Source organism: Poromitra crassiceps (assembly GCF_964638095.1).
Source record: "Poromitra crassiceps genome assembly, chromosome: 4".
In the NCBI taxonomy this organism is placed as follows: Eukaryota; Metazoa; Chordata; class Actinopteri; order Beryciformes; family Melamphaidae; genus Poromitra; species Poromitra crassiceps.
This window is the reverse complement of record NC_139626.1, coordinates 32,934,237-32,952,409: the sequence shown is the minus strand read 5'-3', so window position 1 is coordinate 32,952,409 and position 18,173 is coordinate 32,934,237. Positions and strand designations below refer to the sequence as shown.

The 18,173-nt window shown below is 45.0% G+C and overlaps 1 protein-coding gene across 3 annotated transcripts in view; it reads right to left on the bottom strand.

Moving 5' to 3' along the window:
- Positions 1-1,088: 1,088 nt before the first annotated feature.
- pax2b (paired box 2b) overlaps positions 1,089-18,173 on the bottom strand; it is a gene marked incomplete at both ends in the record, with an annotated part of 30,961 nt that continues 13,876 nt past the window's right edge. Inside the window, 5 exons of one of the 3 annotated variants that reach the window (XM_083634951.1) lie at positions 1,089-1,210; positions 1,550-1,636; positions 3,385-3,486; positions 11,243-11,357; positions 14,647-14,822. In XM_083634951.1, the coding sequence (XP_083491077.1) occupies positions 1,089-1,210; positions 1,550-1,636; positions 3,385-3,486; positions 11,243-11,357; positions 14,647-14,822 (602 nt within the window). Of the gene's footprint in view, positions 1,230-1,549; positions 1,637-3,384; positions 3,487-11,242; positions 11,358-14,646; positions 14,859-18,173 lie in introns of all 3 variants that reach the window. The other 2 variants (XM_083634953.1, XM_083634952.1) reach the window with 2 other exon arrangements.

Below are 18,173 nucleotides of genomic sequence, written 5' to 3'. Positions count from 1 at the left end.
AAATTGATGTTTCTTTATTTCATTTCATTTATTTCATTTTCATTTTTACATCTTGATTGTGTATCACAGAGAACATGTCCTAATCTTCTCATGGCATCAAAGCAATTGATTTCTTCATGCTGGATGATGTTTGGTTGGTTACTAGTGACTGTATGTTCAAATGGATCAGCCCAGCAGTGTTGCTGCTCCTCCTCTCTGCATGGAGCTCACTGCAGTGCCGTCTCAGTGGACCGGGAGACTCATGGAGAAGAAAAGACTGCTACACTTTAAAGGGACAGTTCACCCCCAAATGTAAAATACACATTTTCCCTCTTACCGGTAGTGCCGTTTATCCATCTAGATCATTTTGGCGTGAACTATTTTATTTTGACCTGGACTGCACCCGCTAGCTGCTACTGTAGCTATAGCTGCAGCAGCAGGCAGCATGTAGGAACTATTTCCTTTCGACTGAACTACACCCACTAGCTGCTAAGAAAATAGTTCCTAGATGAAACTGCTCACAGCAAGGTCTGGGGATTATCTTGAGTAACTGGGTCATGATTTCTGGGAATAGACATAGCTGTTGAATGTTTACATTTTTATTTTTTTGCACTACAAGTCGAGTGCTATCTAGTTCCATTGTATTCAAGGCAGACCTCTCTACGGCCGATATCAACAAAACTCAGCAACTCACACCAAAACTATCTATGGATAAATAGCACTACAGGTAAGAGGAAAAATATGTTTTTCATTTTGGGGTGAACTGTCCCTTTAAGCTGGGGACAGGTTCCTTGCCGAGATCCGTCCAGAAAAGGAATGTACAGTGTTGATCCATGATGGGACAAAATTGTGGCAAAATAAATGTCTTGATATTTTGATACTTTGTTTTCTTTTTCTTCTTTTCCCCACCGCTGCAGTCAGCGCAGCATGAATGTGTATAGCATCTTTCAGAGTCTCTGATAATATACGGAGTCTTGTCGATATTGAAGAGTCTGAGTTTGACTTTGAACATTCCAAACCGGCGAGACCGTCCGCTTCTCATTGTGTGTGAGTTGGGAACATTTGATGCGCAGACAGTTGCTCAGTGTCCAGTGGACCATGCCGCTCGCTCACACCGGGGCAATATGGAGGCTGAGGCCATGGTCCTGCAGGTTGATTTGGTTTCCATGGTAACTAGTGACGGTCATAGGCAGTGGCAGCAGTGGGAGGGGCGGAGCCTCTCGATGCGGCACTATAATAATAAGGGGAACCTGAAAGTTAACAGAAGAACGAGCCATTTGAAAAACAACAAACACAATATTTTACTGCCATTTCCCAAATTAAAACATGAAATTATTAAATTAAGGCCAAACCTAATCTAAAGCTTTACTATTATTATTATTATGATTATTATGATTATTATGATTATTATTATTATTATCATCAGTAGTAGTTGTAATAGTATGGTGGTGGTAGCATTACTATAACATTATTAGTATTGTTAGTATTCTGTTGGCCTACACATTGGTCCACAATTAACAGCTATTCTACTTAAAATCACTTTCCCCCCCCTGCTGTCACTCATACTCACTTAGTAGTGCTGGGTTGCTGAATCGCCAGGCTTCATTGTAGGTTGTGTACTGTGGATGACTGTAGGGGTTCCCCGAAAACTCGCTCCCTGAAAAACAAAACAACAAATCAATTAGCATTTCAATGCGTCAAAACCATTACCTTTTCACATGCAGTCATTTCTCCTCATTCAAACAGGATGCAATTTGAGGGGGAAAATGATAGTCATCTATCTGAGGCCAGCCAAGCAAGTAATTTATTTCTTTTTCATTTCACTTAAGTTATGCAACAGTGAACAATACAGGAAGGAAGCCACACTGAAGGCGGCTTTCCCTGTCCCATTTACGGATATCTAGGCAAGGCAAGGCAAAGTTTATTTATATAGGACATTTCATGCAGAAGGAAAATACAGTGGGCTTCAATTTTCCCATTCTTCATCTTCCAGTATATTCCAACCTAGTCTAATAAATACCGCATGGTATTAAACAGTTTCATGCATACATTTTTGATATGGCGCAATAAATCTTGCAGCCTTTCTTGGGGGGAATTTTATCGTCTTCAATCTGAACCCCTCCACCCTCAGGTCTGGTGTTTTGTGCACCAGAATTTCATTGCGCGGGAAGTAACTTTGGACCATGTCAGTGAGTATCGCTGTTGGCTCAACACGTTCCTTTCTTTTACGAGACAATAAAGGCTAGATCTTATATGAAGCTGGTGAGAAATGGCTTTGCGCTAACAGTGTTTTGTGCCTGTCACTAAATCTTAGCGGCTGTGTGTTGGATGAATGGGTTATAACACAAAACCACTAGCCATGGGATCATCTTTTGTTTTGTTCCACATAAGAACAAATGGAAAATAAAAGCATGTTTGACTTTAACGTCTTGCCACCTACAGTACAGGATCGCTCCAACAATTTTATTAGTCAAACACAAAAGTGACAAAATAATACATAAATAAACAAACAAACGAACAAACAAATAAATAAATAAATAAATAAATAAATAAATACAAATTGCAGTAAACAGAAATTGCATTGAAACTACCGGTAGCCTGCTACCACAGTTCGTTTTTTACTGAGCATTGTATTAACTATTTGTAGAAATATGACACATTGGTGTTTCATAACTGAACCCGGAATGAAAAATAACACAAAAAAAAGACTAAGGCAGCGCTACATGTAGGAGAAAAGGGGAATATCCAAGGCCTATGACAGGTCGTGTGATTGGTTAACGATATTCCAACACAGCTGTGCACTCGATTGGTTTCTCTTTCCACGTGGGTTAATCACATCAAAGTAAAAGCGCTGCCGGTGTCACTGTGCGGTGAAAGTGATGGTTGTGGGGCTCCAGAAGCATCAAGCAAACCTACATCCTCCCGGCGCGTCTGCCAGCGAAACACTAGCCTGACCTCCTCGGAGAGATAGCGATTTGAATATTTAGCGGGCTCCCTTGCCTCTGCCTTTTGACCCTTAACTGTTTGCTGTGAACCTGAACTGCAGGTTAAGTAGAGGGGGGAAAGGGATATGCTCTGGAGCGCAGAGGGCTGGGGAGGGCTGTTTATCGACGGCCGGCGAGCAGGGCCACGCGGGGAGATAATGAGCCAATAAGGTGGGAGCAACACTGTCCTCTTCCCTGCCTCTGATCACTTATTCAGCCTGTCTAATCCAATCATACACAGAGAGCTCATAGAAGGACGTGTGCGCCTCTTACTCTACCGGTCAATATCCATTGCCTCTCCCGTGTCATTCGGCGCTACAGTCCCTTCTTGGCAACTACACCTGTTCCTTTTGAGGGCGACGCCATCTGTTAAATACGCCCTGATGATCATATGAATCATATGAAGTATTCTGCCACTTACCAGGAACCATTCCAGCGAGCGTGGAAGTTGGGTAGCTGCCTTGGCCTGTAGGGGGCACGTGAGGGGGGTACCCGGGTAAGGTCGTGTTGGCCATATCTCGACCTGGAGAGACAAAACAAAAACACATCGTCAATGCGTTTAGTGTTAAAAGTCGACATTGAATGCAAAAAACAAGACAAACCCATGCCGTTATACACTGTGGACGTCATGACACATCGTCACCATAGTTCATCATCGTTACAGTAATAGTAGATACTATTCAAACATTATGTCTCTTTAGTGGCACAGAATGACCTCTGACCTCACCCTGTTAGTCACAAGCAGGAAGCAGCAGTCTGCCTCTCGAAACTGAAAGGAAGAAGACGAGCTACTGTGTGGAAGTATGTCTCCTCAATACACCATTCAAACCTGTCTAAATATACTGTAGCAGCCTCTGCTGAACTCCATAAGCCTCCTCTCTTTTCCATTAGCTGGGCCAGAGTGAGGCTGTGAGGACCACACTGGATCCTCTCTCTCTCTCTCTCTCTCTCTCTCTCTCCTTTCCTCTCTTTTCCATTAGCTGGGCCAGAGTGAGGCTGTGAGGACCACACTGGATCCTCTCTCTCTCTCTCTCTCCTTTCCTCTATTTTCTATTAGCTGGGCCAGAGTGAGGCTGTGAGGACCGACCACACTGGCCCGGTGGCCCCTCGGAAGAGCGTCACTGGGCCCGGGTGCAGATGCTCCACATTCAGCTCTGTAATTGAGAGTGACGGTTGGGTGTCCTCCCGAGCCTACGGGACATTTGGAGCGCCGCACGTAGCCCCAATCTGGCCGGGGCCGGCGTGGAAGAGGCCCCCCGTCACATGGTCAGCGCTGAGGGCCACTCGTGCTCAAAGGGAAACTCATCTGCCATTTGAGCTTTAATGAGGAACTAGTGTGGCTATAAGTTATAACGCAGCGTAACACTAGTGGCTATAACGCAGCGTAACACTAGTGACTATAACGCAGCGTAACACTCCAACACACACTGGTGTGTTACGGAGGCATGAGCACTTATTCACACTTACTGGCATTATAAAGGAAGAGCATCCACGGAGAGAGAAGTCAAACCAGTGTTCCACTAACTACAGGAAATATCATCATCCACAAATTATTAAGTCACCTTTTTGGTGGCTTTCTGGCAGACTGCAAGAGATTAGAAGCGGTAGGATGGCCTGGTGGGTTGACAGACTATACATATATGTTTATATACTATATATATATATATATATATATATATATATATATATATATATATTATATACCATGAGACTGAAATGTCATGTATTCTACACTGTAAAATACTTTTGCACATAGCACAATCCATATTATACTGCGGATTTAACACTACATACACTGTAGTTTACATGTTCAAAAATACATTTATCTTGCCAAATATTGAGAAATGAATATGAAAGAGTGCTGAAACTATACAGGCAGATTTAGCTATTGATCGGGGGGAAATATATACATGTACGAAATCACCAGAAAAGTTAAGGGGGGGGGGGGGGGGGGTGGAATGAACCCTTTGGGTATTGAAGGACCTGCTAGCAAAGGCTTGCAAGCATACTGGCTGTGGATGGGGGGGCCATGGGGGCTGTGGATGGGGGGGCCATAGGGGCTGTGGGGGAGGGGTATGAAAGGACTGGTGCCTCTAATGAAAAGGCAGGGTGGCAGGGGGCCTGGGGGTCCACAAGGCCCAGAGACCTGCCAGGGAGGAGGAGGAGGGGGGCGATAGGAGCCATGGAAGCCTATAGCGCTTGCTTAATGCAGGGTGAGGATGGATGGATGGATGGATGAAGGCTTTTGTCACAACAGAGGGGAACCTATAGACCCAATATGAGAGACAGAGCACACACATGCACGCCCACACATAGATCGCTTATTCAAACATATGGAGAGCATGATGGAGATCTCTATTGGTCACCATCAATAGTATGACACAGGAAACGATGAGGACCGGCGTCCCAACAACTGCTCCTCTATTATTTTGCAAATGTCAGCATTGAGCGGCGCATTGTGTCAGGAGCGCGAGGACGTTTACGAGCTTTCCAGAGGAAGAGTGAGGTCATACCGGACCTCTGGTTTATAATAAGAAGGAGTTTAGACACAAGCCAGTGCACAGAAGTCACAGGGAGCCCCCTGGAGTACTGTTAGGTAGGTGGGGGGTCCAGCAGGGCTGGAGGCCATTGTGCGTGTGCACCTCTCTCTGTGTGTGTGTGTGTGTGTGTGTGTGTGTGTGTGTGTGTGTGTGTGTGTGTGTGTGAGTGTGTGTGTGTGTGTGTGTGTGTGTGTGTGTGTGTGTGTGTGTGTGTGTGTGTGTGTGTGTGTGTGTGTGTGTGTGTGTGTGTACAGTGGTAGTGTCCCGTCACACAGCAGCAGACAAACGTTTCTTCAAAGTAGAGCTAAATACTTGTATCTCTTGATTGTTGACCACATCATTTCTGGTTTCTTCTGACAGGTCAAATAGCACAATGGACATTGATGGCATTGATTAAATTAAACAGCTATTGTGTAAATAGCTATACATCCGGTTGTTACTTCCCTCAAAACATGGCTACGATGCAATGGCAGAAAGAGAAATTCTCACCTACAAAGTTGCTAGAAAGATAAGAAATAATTTTTGATTCATACATTTTTGTGGTCCATCATTTTGAGCTAATTTTGGCATTGATGTTTGGCCAAAAAGTGAAAATCACCATCATGTATTTCAGTCAGTTCATAAAAGCACGAGTCATCATGTTCAAATGCAAAGATACATTATGTGAAGGTTGACGACTGGGACATCATCGAGGTATCAAAGCACAGACACACTGTTTGTTTTTGATCGATGTAATAGAGTTTTTTAATTAAGGGTTGTATCATATTACTCATTCAGAAATCACTGCTAGTAAATATAAATAACCATCAATCTATGAGTATTTGCAATCAACTTGAGTATATTTTACAGTACTCGCTGGCTGACTGTGATAATCACAGTCCCTGTTAAATGATGTTCTTGTATATTCCACGATACAGTGATACGATCATTGCCAACTGCTCTGTGACTGTTGCTTTATGTCCCCTTTAGAGCCTCTTTCAGAGAGGCGGCGGTTGGGAGAACTCTCTGTACAGCGATGATAGCCTCATTAGTGGCCTCCTAGCCATTGTTGTTTTACAACAGAGATGTGTGTCCAGATTCTCATTAAAAGACGGGCTTCTTTATATTGTCTGCTTCCTCTGACAGTCCCCTTAGATTGAACGCCAGCAAATCAAGCTATTTATTTTCCTCTGCCCTCTTTTCCCTCTCTGCACAAATCAATTCAAAGATTTTTTTTGGTTTGCTGTTACAGACGCCTGTTAATTTCAGTCTTAATTTGAGAAATGGCTCGTAACAGGGCTATTGAGCTAGGAATACAGTATTACCTGCTTTAGTGTGCCTTGACATTATTTCACTTCCCCCCCACCCCAGAAACGATTTAGCTGGATTGTTTGAAATTTCTGCTTATGCGGGTATTTGACACAGAAATCAACTTCCAAAAGAGAACAAACAAGCATAAAGTAGCAGAGGGACACACTAGTTTTGCACTGCATGGAGCGGCAGGAGCATCATACAGTCGGAAAACGATTTCACCTTCTCAAAAGACACCCCCGTCAAACCTGGGTTACATTGCTGGAAGCTTCACCAGTTTGATCTTCAGCCATAACAACGTTACAACCGACCTGATGTAATGGTGCTCCTTTTGCATTTACATCAACTCAGTTTCTTAAAACACGAAAAAACGAGAGGGAGTGGGGGGGGGGGGGGGGATCCGGGTGACCTTCTTTGTAGTTGGCACAGGAACAAAGTCATTTGTGAATGACTCTTTTGCTTGCAAGAGTATTAAATTTAGCATGACAGGGACACCTTCATGTTTGCTACAACAACAACCAAAAATCTTTGACCTCCATTTTCTAGGCTATATGCAGAATGGGGCAATTTATCACCAGCCGAAAATCTCTGCTCCCTAATTAATTACAACTAAGTAAAGAATGTTTGGAGAGCCAAATTGCTTTAATTCCCCAAACGCCGGCTGAAAGTCATTCATTATCAAATGTGTGCTCAAAGGTTAGTTTGCTTTTGTGAAGACGAAATAAGCATTAATTTCAGGGCCCGGGCCGGAGTTTCCCCTGTGGGGAGAGAGGCGAGAAGCTTTGTCACCGGGCCACACATCAGTGACGGCAGGTTCACTGTCTGATCGGTGCTCGCTGCTCACTGGACAACAGCAGGTCTTGCTGCTGCCTGTATAGTTCACACTGAGAGACCTTAATTGAATGTGAAGTTGAAGGATTTGGGATGATGGGGGCGGGGCGTCCGGGTGGGTGCAGAGGCAAAAAAAAGCACTCGCCTAGCAGCACCGTGGAGATCCAGGTTCGATTCCCGGCAGCGGCGCCTCCGGGCTCGGTCAGGGCGGCGCTCCTAACAGGCACAATTGGCCGTGTCTGCGGGTGGGAAACCGGTGGTGGGGGTATGAGTCCTGGTCGCTGCACTATAGCGCCTCCCCTGGTCGGTCGGGGGGGAGGGCGCTTGTTTGAGGGGGAGGGGAACTGGGGGGGAATAGTCTGATCCTCCCACGTGCTGCCCACGTCCCGCCGGTGAAACCCCCCTCGCAGTCAGGTGAAAAGAAACAGCTGGCACATGTATCGGAGGATGCATGTGCTAGTCTACGGCTCTCCCCCAGATCGGCTGAGGGGCTGGAGCAAGAACCGGGACAGCAGGGGGAACTGGTGTGGAGAAAATGGGAGAGAAATCCCCCCCAAAAAAAGGAGTTTGGATGATGGACTTTACGGGCCAACTTTTGTTTCTAATGAGTGTTGGGATGGATAAAGACGAAAGGGGGTCTGGAAGCAGCTGCTTAAGGCGCTTGAAGAGGGACAAGTGTCATTGACATGGGGACTGTGGGGACATGGGGACGATGCGACTGAGACTCCCATGAACAGGCCCAGCAGGGAATATGTTTCAAGAGCCTTCAGTCACTCTGCGACGACGTGTAAAAACTCCTGCTGACTGCTCTGTGGGAACTGGCTGTGAGTGTTCGAAGATATTTAGCTCGAAGTCAGAAGCTCCATCAAGAGACAACAGAGGTGGGCCGAGTCATTTCAGGGAATACAGAAAGTCACTATAGAAATAGTGGACAATCGGCCGTATCGAAGCCATCTCTCCATTTATTTTTCAAAATACACACAAAAAGTTCTGAGCTCCGCCTTCTGCTATTCATAAATTCACCCACGGCTCACACGATTTGAATTCTAAGCAGTTTCAATGAGCATGAATAAGAAGCAGTTGAGATGAAATCCATCTCTCGAAGGGAATTCATCAAAGAAATTACTTCCCATATCAACAATAGAAATTACCTCACAATATGCAATTGTCCTATCCACATATTCATGGAGCCTTTGGTGTTTTTATGGGGTAAGAGGGACTATTTAGTAGGTAATACAGCCTTAATGTGGAGGAGAGGGAGAGGGGGGAAAAACGCTTCTAATGGAAGTGGCTTCTTGCCTCTGAATTTCGATGATGAGCAGCACAATGGCCTTAAATCCCTTTGTGATTTGAGCCTGCTTTGCAGGTACTTTTCAGCCCTAATAGGAGAAGCAGAGGACACAAAAGATGCCTATCTCTCAAGCCTTTCACTTCGCCCAGAATCCCCATCTCTGGCAATGAGCACCCCATGAATCATTCATTTTTAATAGATTATGCAAATTCCAGGACATAAAAATCAACAAGATCAATAACTGCAGGCATTTTAATTGGTGTTAGAAAACATTTTAAGGATGAACATAATCTCCAAGTTCTTTCCCTCCCGTCAAGGCACAATTAATTTGAAATTGGATCTCGGCCTAAATGCTGTTAGATGATTTCCGACTTTTTGCATGGCTTAAAATTCCTCTGGTAGGCTTATCGCTGGCAAGTCAACTGTAATACCCAGCCATTAAGAGAGACCACACACCTGAATATCACTTATTATCCACACAGCCACTGAGGGAAAGCCAAGCAGAGGAACCACTAACCAAATACTAATTACCAACCGCAAGTCAAAGTGCTGTTTGTTCCATCAGCTTGACCTCTGCTGGATTTTATTCCTCTGTCTCCAGTGAGACGGAGCAACAGAAAGGCCATGGAGTCAGATGGGGAGAGAGGGAGGGGGGGGTATAATTAAAAACTCTTAATTGTTAATACAAAAGCAAGCAGTACAAGTAACGCCGTTCAAATGTAAATACACACCGTGCCACATTGATACATATAATTACGCGTATTCTTTTTTTACGTTTCACTTTGCGCCTGTATAGAGGCTCTTCTCTGCAGAGAGCAGCTAAAACATCCCAGGTGCAACCAAAGGCACCTGCCTGCAGTTCAACTAGTAGAGCCAGGCCTGCTTTCAGAGGGACAAAGGACAAACACACAGCTTTCTTCTCACACGAGACATCTAACCTCCCACATATTCATGAGAAAAGAGCCTTTCTTCTAAGACTTGCTCGGCCATCATTTGAGAAGGGGGCTGTTGCCATTTTCAATCACCCTGTCCTCCCCCCCCACGCACAACTCGTTGCCTTTGATGGCTGCTGCATAATTATATGAATTTTAATAAAAGCTCTGTATATTAATCTCGGGGGGGCCCCCGCGACAGTAATCGTAAACTTTCAGTAAACTTAACCTTCTTCTTGGTAATAACATGGCAACAATGAAACAATATTTCAATTAGCCAGGCAGTCATTCACTGTGACAAGGAGGGTAGAAGACAAGAGAGAGGGAGAGAGACGGAGAGAGAGAGAGAGAGAGAGATGGAGAGAGAGAGAGAGAGAGAGAGAGAGCGACGGAGAGAGACGGAGAGAGAGAGAGAGATGGAGAGAGAGAGAGAGAGAGAGAGAGAGAGCGAGCATGGAGAAATAAATGATCATAGTATTATTAGAGTTAGGTGGCAGAAACGCCAAAGTGTTACTGTATTTACAGAGGCGTTATTCCTCGTGGTGGTTTTGGAAGGCGCACACAAACTGCTTAGTCTCACGAGACACCCCCCCGGCGAACAAATCACAAGCGCAACGCGAGCAAAGGAGCAGAACGAGCAGTCACTCCTGGTGGCTTCTGTGAGACCTTGCTCTGATACACAGTCATAGTTGTGATGTGCTGACACCAAAAGGTCCTTGTCCGGCAGTGACTGAACAGCTCTTATCGCCCTGCTGGCTCAGCGAAAGCCAGATGGAAGACAGCTGCTAACGTTACAGCTTTTCACCACATCATTGTACCACCTTCTCTTCAGCTCGCATTCACAAAGTCTTCACACTTTACTTCCTGGTTTCGTTTTGTTTTGCTTTTATTTTCAGAGATGATCTTGTTAATTGCACAGCATGCTTATTATTCCAGGGTTCCCACACCTTCCTAAACATCAAACTCAAGGACTTCCCAGGGCCGATTCCCTCCGATTCAAGGAGTCGACATGGCTCCGGGTTTGAGACACGCATCAAGGTTCATTTACTGTTACAACACTGAGAATGTTTTTAATCATGACACCTAGCAGACTTTACACAAGCTCACAAAGACTCGAATGCGTCATTAAAAAGAAATTTCAAAATAACTAAATCTATAAATTCAACCACTTTCAATGACCCACGTCTGTCTATTTTCCAAAAAGATTCAAGGCCTTGATTCCCCCCCCCCCCCCCCCCTCAAATTCACAAACTTTCAAGGATTTCCAGGGACCGTGGGAACCCTGTTATTCTTGCTCTTGATTTGGACTCTTACATAGTTCCACACAGTAATGGGCTGAGCTGAAGCGGTGTCTCGGCAGGGTAATGGCTGTTACTGTATGGCACTTGGTCTTACCTACAGGGTAGCTTTGTGACACGCTGGGGCGCAGGTCTGGGTTGGCGCTAGAGGATAAACTGGGCTTGACTTCGTCCAGGCCGGTATTGAGGGCAGGGAGTGAGTACTCATTAGCCTGGGAAAAGGACAGTCCAATCATTACGCAACCAAACAAAACCTCTCTTCCCTCCCTCGGCCTGTGTGCCTATACATTTGTATGAGAGAGCATTGTGTGTGTGTGTGTGTGTGTGTGTGTGTGTGTGTGTGTGTGTGTGTATGGGTGCGCGTCTTTGTGTGTGTGGGTGCGTGTCTTTGTGTGTGTGTGTGTGTGTGTGTGTGTGTGTGTGTGTGTGTGTGTGTGTGTGTGTGGGAGCCGCGGGGTGGCAGTTCAAGCATATCATGCATGTATTTTGGTATTGTCTGAGAGGAAGTAGGGATTTTGAGATGAGTGAAAAGCCAAGGCGTCAGCTGGCCCTTTGTGCTTGACTGCGGTCCTAAACCCTGATCAGCCAAGCGCTGCTTTGTTACAGGCACACCATGTGGCCTCACTCTGTTTGAGAGGCACCATTCACCTTCTTCTTCTGCTGTTTGAGACGCACCCGCATTCACCTTCTTCTTCTGCTGCTTTTAATTTGGAGTCTAAACCCCCTTTAAATGACACCGCCTCTCGTCACTGAATGGGGATCACTTGTACAGTACAACTTGCACTTCCTGTTGCCATTTGTAAATAACAGAGAATAACACCGTGCTCTTTCTGCTTAGCATAACTCAGTGATTCTCAAGCCCTTTTTCATATCAAGGACCCCTTGATAGTCCACATGAGGGCAGCGGACCCATTCAGGCAGTCCCCCATTCCCATTGCTGTCTCTCACACTCAAATCTGAGATGCTTACAGGGGTAAAAGGGAGATTCCTTTTGTCATTAATTTCAGGATCTGACTAATTTTTTTGGGGGGGATAACTAAAAGGGCCATTCACAAAAGTTTTGTCTCTCACACTCAAATCTGAGATTTTTATTTATTTATTGCTAGATATGATTTTGTCCAGAATGATGTGTATTTGTATTGTAGGTCGAGAGTTAACAGTGAAACTATGATCAAAATGGTCAAGTCTTCTCTAATGTTGTTAACCTCTTGTAAATTAAATAATGCAGAAGTTTAACAATTCATCGATTTAACTGGGGACCCCCTGGAACCCCCTCAAGGACCACTGGTGGTCCACGGACCCCATCTTGAGAACCACTGCTCTATAGCCATACAAACACTTTTTTTGTATTCAATCAAAAAAAAAACTTGACTAAAAACGATAAACTATAAATAGATACTCTCTACTAAAAACGATAAACTATAATTAGATATTTCCCCCCTCCATCGCTACACTTCTTTTGTTAACAGCTAAGGACAGTGGTGGCAGATGTTAGCAGGTTTCTCTTAATGAGATGAGACTTCCGGAGTCTCTCAGTGTTGACAACGTTTGTTCAGGGCAGCAGAGTGGCTCACTGGGCCCCACAAGGGGGACGTCTGTGACCCCACTCTTGTCTGCCACTATCAGCGATAAACTCTAATTGTCTGCTACAACTGTTCGCCGGCACGACGTCGGATGTTTTCCTCTATTCTTGAAGGCTTCGGACGCCGAACAGACGTTTTATCATGCAGATAAAGGGCACGGGGGGAGGGGGCGGTTGAGGGGCTGAAAAGATAGATTTGAAAAGGATGACCAAATGGCTAGCAGAAGTGTGGGAGGGGTGAAGCCATTGAGTTTTGCATCTCCAGAATGGCTTTTTAATGCTCCGCTACAGAACCCAGACACTGCCCTAATAGGGACACATTTACACATTTTCCAGAGAAGGGGGGGGGGGGGGGGTGGGGGGGGGCGTGAGGGACCCATGAAAGGGAAAGTGCTCTGATTAATATTGCATTAAATTAAAGCTGATTTTTCTGGACTGTTCCTGGCCTCCTTTTTTCTTCTTCTTCTTCTTCCTACTGGCCCCTTTTTTTGGTTGTTGGTGCGACCCTGTTTTAACACTCCCTCTGACGCTCTTTGTGATTGCAAGTCATTTCCAATTGGTTTTGGTATTGATCTTCCAGTAGAAATCAGTTTTGTAATTAGCTGCAAATTAGGCCCTCTTCTGGAGGTGAGGCCTGTCCCACTGATTTATCACCTGCGTAATTCGCCCCGATTGGAGAGAAATTAAAATGAACTCAATTAAGGCGATTGCTTTTGCTTTATGGGTCCGGCTCGTCGTTTTCATGGGAGAAAATTAATAGTCTACTTGTTGTTTAATAGTATCATGAAAGTAAATAAAGGTTCTCCATTGTAATAAAGCCCAGAGCTTTTAATAAGAGGGGGTTACATAGAAGGTTTCTGGCTGGTCGTTTTGTCGCGGGGGTGGCGGGTTTCTCCAAATGCCTCTTAATTTTTTGAAATGATGATGGATAGGTGGTGTGGCAGGTGTGCTTTGATATCAGAAAGAATAGCAGTACTGAGCAAAAGCCCAGTTTTGTGGGCCATTTTTTTTGCAATGTTTGCATTTCAATTTCATTATAAACATCTTACAGTCGTATGTAACACAGAATATATTATATATTATATATATATATATATTATAAATATCTTACAGTCGTATGTGACACCGAATATATTATATATATATATATTATAAACATCTTACAGTCGTATGTGACAGTAAGATTATTATTATATATATATATATACTGTATAATATATATACAGTCGTCTGTGACACAGAATAGATTATATATATTATTATATATATATATATTATAAACATCTTACAGTCATATGTAACACAGAATATATTATATATTATATATATATATATATATTATAAACATCTTACAGTCGTATGTGACCCAGAATATATTATATATTATATATATATATATATATATATATATATATATTATAAACATCTTACAGTCGTATGTGACACCGAATAAGGAAATAAACAGCAGCAAGAGGGGGGGAAAGTAGCTGAATAACATTGTAGAAATGAAGAAAAATCTAGGCATCGATTAATTTCATGTTGCCTTACTGTTATTCTCAATTATAGGGGATACAAGGAATGTGTTTTTCATCACAAAATCAATAGTGTGTGTGTGTGTGTGTGTGTGTGTGTGTGTGTGTGTGTGTTTGTGTGTGTGTGTGTGTGTGTGTGGGAGTTTTCCCGGTGATCCCTGCAGCATTATACACGCTGCTCTGTAATCCAGAGAAATTGCTGCTTGACCATCTCAACGCGTTTGTTTATGTAGCTTTCCTCGTCTTGAGACGTGTCTTTCTGGACATGCTCGAGGTTCTCAGCTCAAACGGGCACATCAGTATGGCATGCACAATGATGGGCTGTGTGAATGTGAACAGAAAGGCGGAGGCGGCGGCGGGGGTGCTGCAGGGGGGCGCACTACTAACCTGTTCGGGTTTGATGTGCTCCGATGTGGGGAAGACGTCAGGGTACGACGGGCGCTCAAAGACCCGGTCCAAAGCTTCCAGCTGCTGCTGAGTGAAGGCATCTGCCCTCAGGTGTTTCCGTAAACTCTCCACACTACCCTGAGAATCACTGTTTGGGCCAGAACCATCTGAACCATCTACAAGAAGAGAGAGCAACAATCGAGATGCTGACCCTGGTGGAAGCTGCTGGCCTTTTAGTTCAAGCTATGTAGTTGATATTCTCCTCATGTCCTTCTCCCCCCCCCTGGACCACCACTACCACCACTGTGGGGGTCTGAGGAGGATGGATGTAGGAATGGAGTGCAGATTCAGTACCCCACCACCCACCCACCCCAACACATCTTAATGGCTGTGTGTGGTGAACCACTGGCTACAGTACATCTCACCAGCTTTTCCTTTTGCCCGGGTACCTGCCCCCTGCCCCCGCCCCCTGCCCCCTGCCCCGCAGTATTAACACCATCATGATGTGAAAGCCTCGTGGTAATTGATGGATTACCATCACTTGCAAATATATACATGTTGTGGCAACCATGTATACTAATGAAAGCAGCAGCTAGCCTATTATGTATTATGGTGCCCCCCCCTTTTTTATATTCCAGGCGGATTTTCTCCTTACCCGTCAGACCCCCCCCCCACCACCACCACCACCACCTGACCACCCCCACCCTCCCTCCCTCCCTCTCTCCTCCTCCGCTCAGAAAAATCAAGAGCGGTGTTTTAAAAAGCACAATTTCCCTTTTCACAATTGAATACTGCTTCCATTCTCTCTGTGAGTACGGTTCCATTTTGGCAGCAGCGGGGTGGAGGAGCGTAGGCTGCTGCCCCGGCGGAGTCAAATCCTACAGTCTAGTTCAATCATCTCTCCCGGGGACATGCTCTCCAAAACACAGGCATCTTCCTCCTGACTCCTGACCTGATTACCCCACTGTTGGGAGAAGGATGCCTTCGCTTTTCCCTTTGTCACTTGTGCGCGACGCTGTAAAGCCTTTACAGACCACCCCGCCGGACCCCCCTCACCCCCCGGACCCCCCCACCTACCTCAGTCTCCTCCCTCTCTGCCTCGCCCCCCCCCCAGCTCCTTTACCGAACACCCCCCATCTTCTCTCCCCGGCTGCAGGGCCTGTGTGTGTCTGTAGGTCCCCTCAGAAAGCCTCAGCTCCCTTACAAATCTGTCATTCTAAATTTGCAGGAGCTGATGTCCTCTGCTGATATATGATATGCACGGCCCTTATTGATTGCCTGATCTGGTGGCAAAGAGGGAGCTGGAATGAACTTGAAATGAACATCATGCCTCAACTCATTGTGCGCTTAATACTCTACTTAATCCCACATTTTTCTCTGCCATGGAATTCAATTGATCAATCATGTCTCTGTGATAGTACCATTTGGGAGGGTTATTGCCATTCTATTCTGCTGCTTGACCTTTTTTCACAGGCTGAGGCCAGCAGATGAACCTGACTCTAGGAGCTATAAAAGAGACTCGGGAGTGTGCGCCAACGCGCCCACGCGCGCGCACGTGAATGTGTGTTAGAGTGTGTGTGTGTGTGTGTTATAGCGCGCACGTGAGTGTGCATGGTGCCCCGCAATACATTCGCTAAAAGTTGGACAACAATAGCTTATTAACTATTTATACCCCTGATTTACTGTGAAGATGTTTTGACTGTACAAATTAATATGATTATTTCAGCGTTGTCAGAGTAGGATCAGTTGCATGGTTTGGTACAATTGCTTACAAGCCCCCCAAAAAAGATGACTGCAAAGTTTTGTGTTTGTTTTTCTGAACTTGAACTGTGATTCACTTAGCTACATTCCTGTCAGTTGCACATGATAATATGACCACATATCTGTGAGCAGGCAAGTTTTCTGGACAGCCACAACGGGGGCCCTCGATCGCCTAATAGCAGCTGGTTGTCACTTTCTCAAACTCAATTGTTCTCCTTGGTACCAAAGCAAATAGACTCATTAATTACTTTCCATCAGCCGCTCCGAGCAAGCAAGCTTGATCAATACTCCCACATTTGTCATTCACCACTATGGAATACACTTCCCACACACAAGACAACCCATCCCGGGTCAACCTACGCACTCGTCCTCCCACTCACATTAAGGACACGCTCCCAACTGCCTTCCTTGCTACAGTAGTAGTCTCATTACATTTGCTATTCCCATATATTGCACCTATGACAATTGTGCAAGGACCACATTTCGCTGATGAAGCGCCTGGTGACATTTAGAACATTTATGTAGCCATGTAATTATGCTTCCTCAAGGTACATAAATCAATTTTACGCATCCTTAAAATGTCTATGCACTTTATATCATATAGCCAGCAAAATAAATCAGATCCACGCATGGCGATTTGCTATTGAGATCTGATCTCCATTATTTTGACATGTCCAAATCTGCCCATTACGCAACAGTGATACTAATCTTTGAGCACAGTGGCTTTGTTGGTGTGTTACGCGCTTGTCGCTGCTCTGTGGTCGTTTATCGATCGTTGGCGGAGTTGAGTGTATTCATCTTGACACGGGTCTGTATGAACACTCTGGTAACGAGGGAGCAGCCTCTATCAGATCAGATAACCAGCTCTATAAAGCAGGCTCCTCTCTGCGGGTTTGGCACCCGGAGGTCGCGACCCCCAGCAGGAGGCTTAGCCAACGCAATTCCGAGTCTAGGAGTCAGACTGACTGACTGCTTGAGTCAGACTGACTGACTGCTTGCCAAACAAAACAGAATAATTAACATTGGGCGTATGAATGAAGAGTGGTTGAGTATGAGTATATAGGCTTCAATAGTTTCCCAAAGTATGGCATGAATGGGGGGCGAAAGAATCCAAAGTTCCAGCCGCTGCGCACAATGAAATGGAACTTCCTGGTTCTTGTTCTTGGAGCAGGGAGGTGAGCTGGCACCTCGAGGTCACGCAAGCCCCTCTCTCAAATGAATGAGCTTAGTCCTGTTTCAACAACATGTCAGCATACAGTACAGATGCACTCGTTCCCATAACAGCTTGTTATGTATTTCGCTGTAATACCCCTCTATAATTCCCCGCCTGATTCAATTCTTGCCTAAATTAAATCAAATTAACACTCATTTGCATCAAATTGGAAGAACTCAGATGCATTCTTCTAATTGAATGTTTTGATTATGTCAACAAAACGAAATCGCGTCATTGGAATGTACAGTGTTAACGTGTGTTCTGCCCGTTCAATCTCAAGCAGCGAAAAACAAGGACACGAGCTGTGATTGGTAGCCAGATCCAGAGAGGGACATAGTGTAGAGAGAGGCCGGTAACATCCCTAACTGAAGGCCATTGGTTTGCCGTGATGTTCCCGGGCTTTGAAAGACTTTATGAATGTAATTTGGAGGTGCGGTTGAGGTGCTGCTTGTCTGACACGATGCTGTGAACTGACTTCTGTGTTGCTTCTCAAACAGATGCTGAGACAGGGAGCGCCTGGCCCTCTCCATCACTCATCTCCACTCACTGTTCA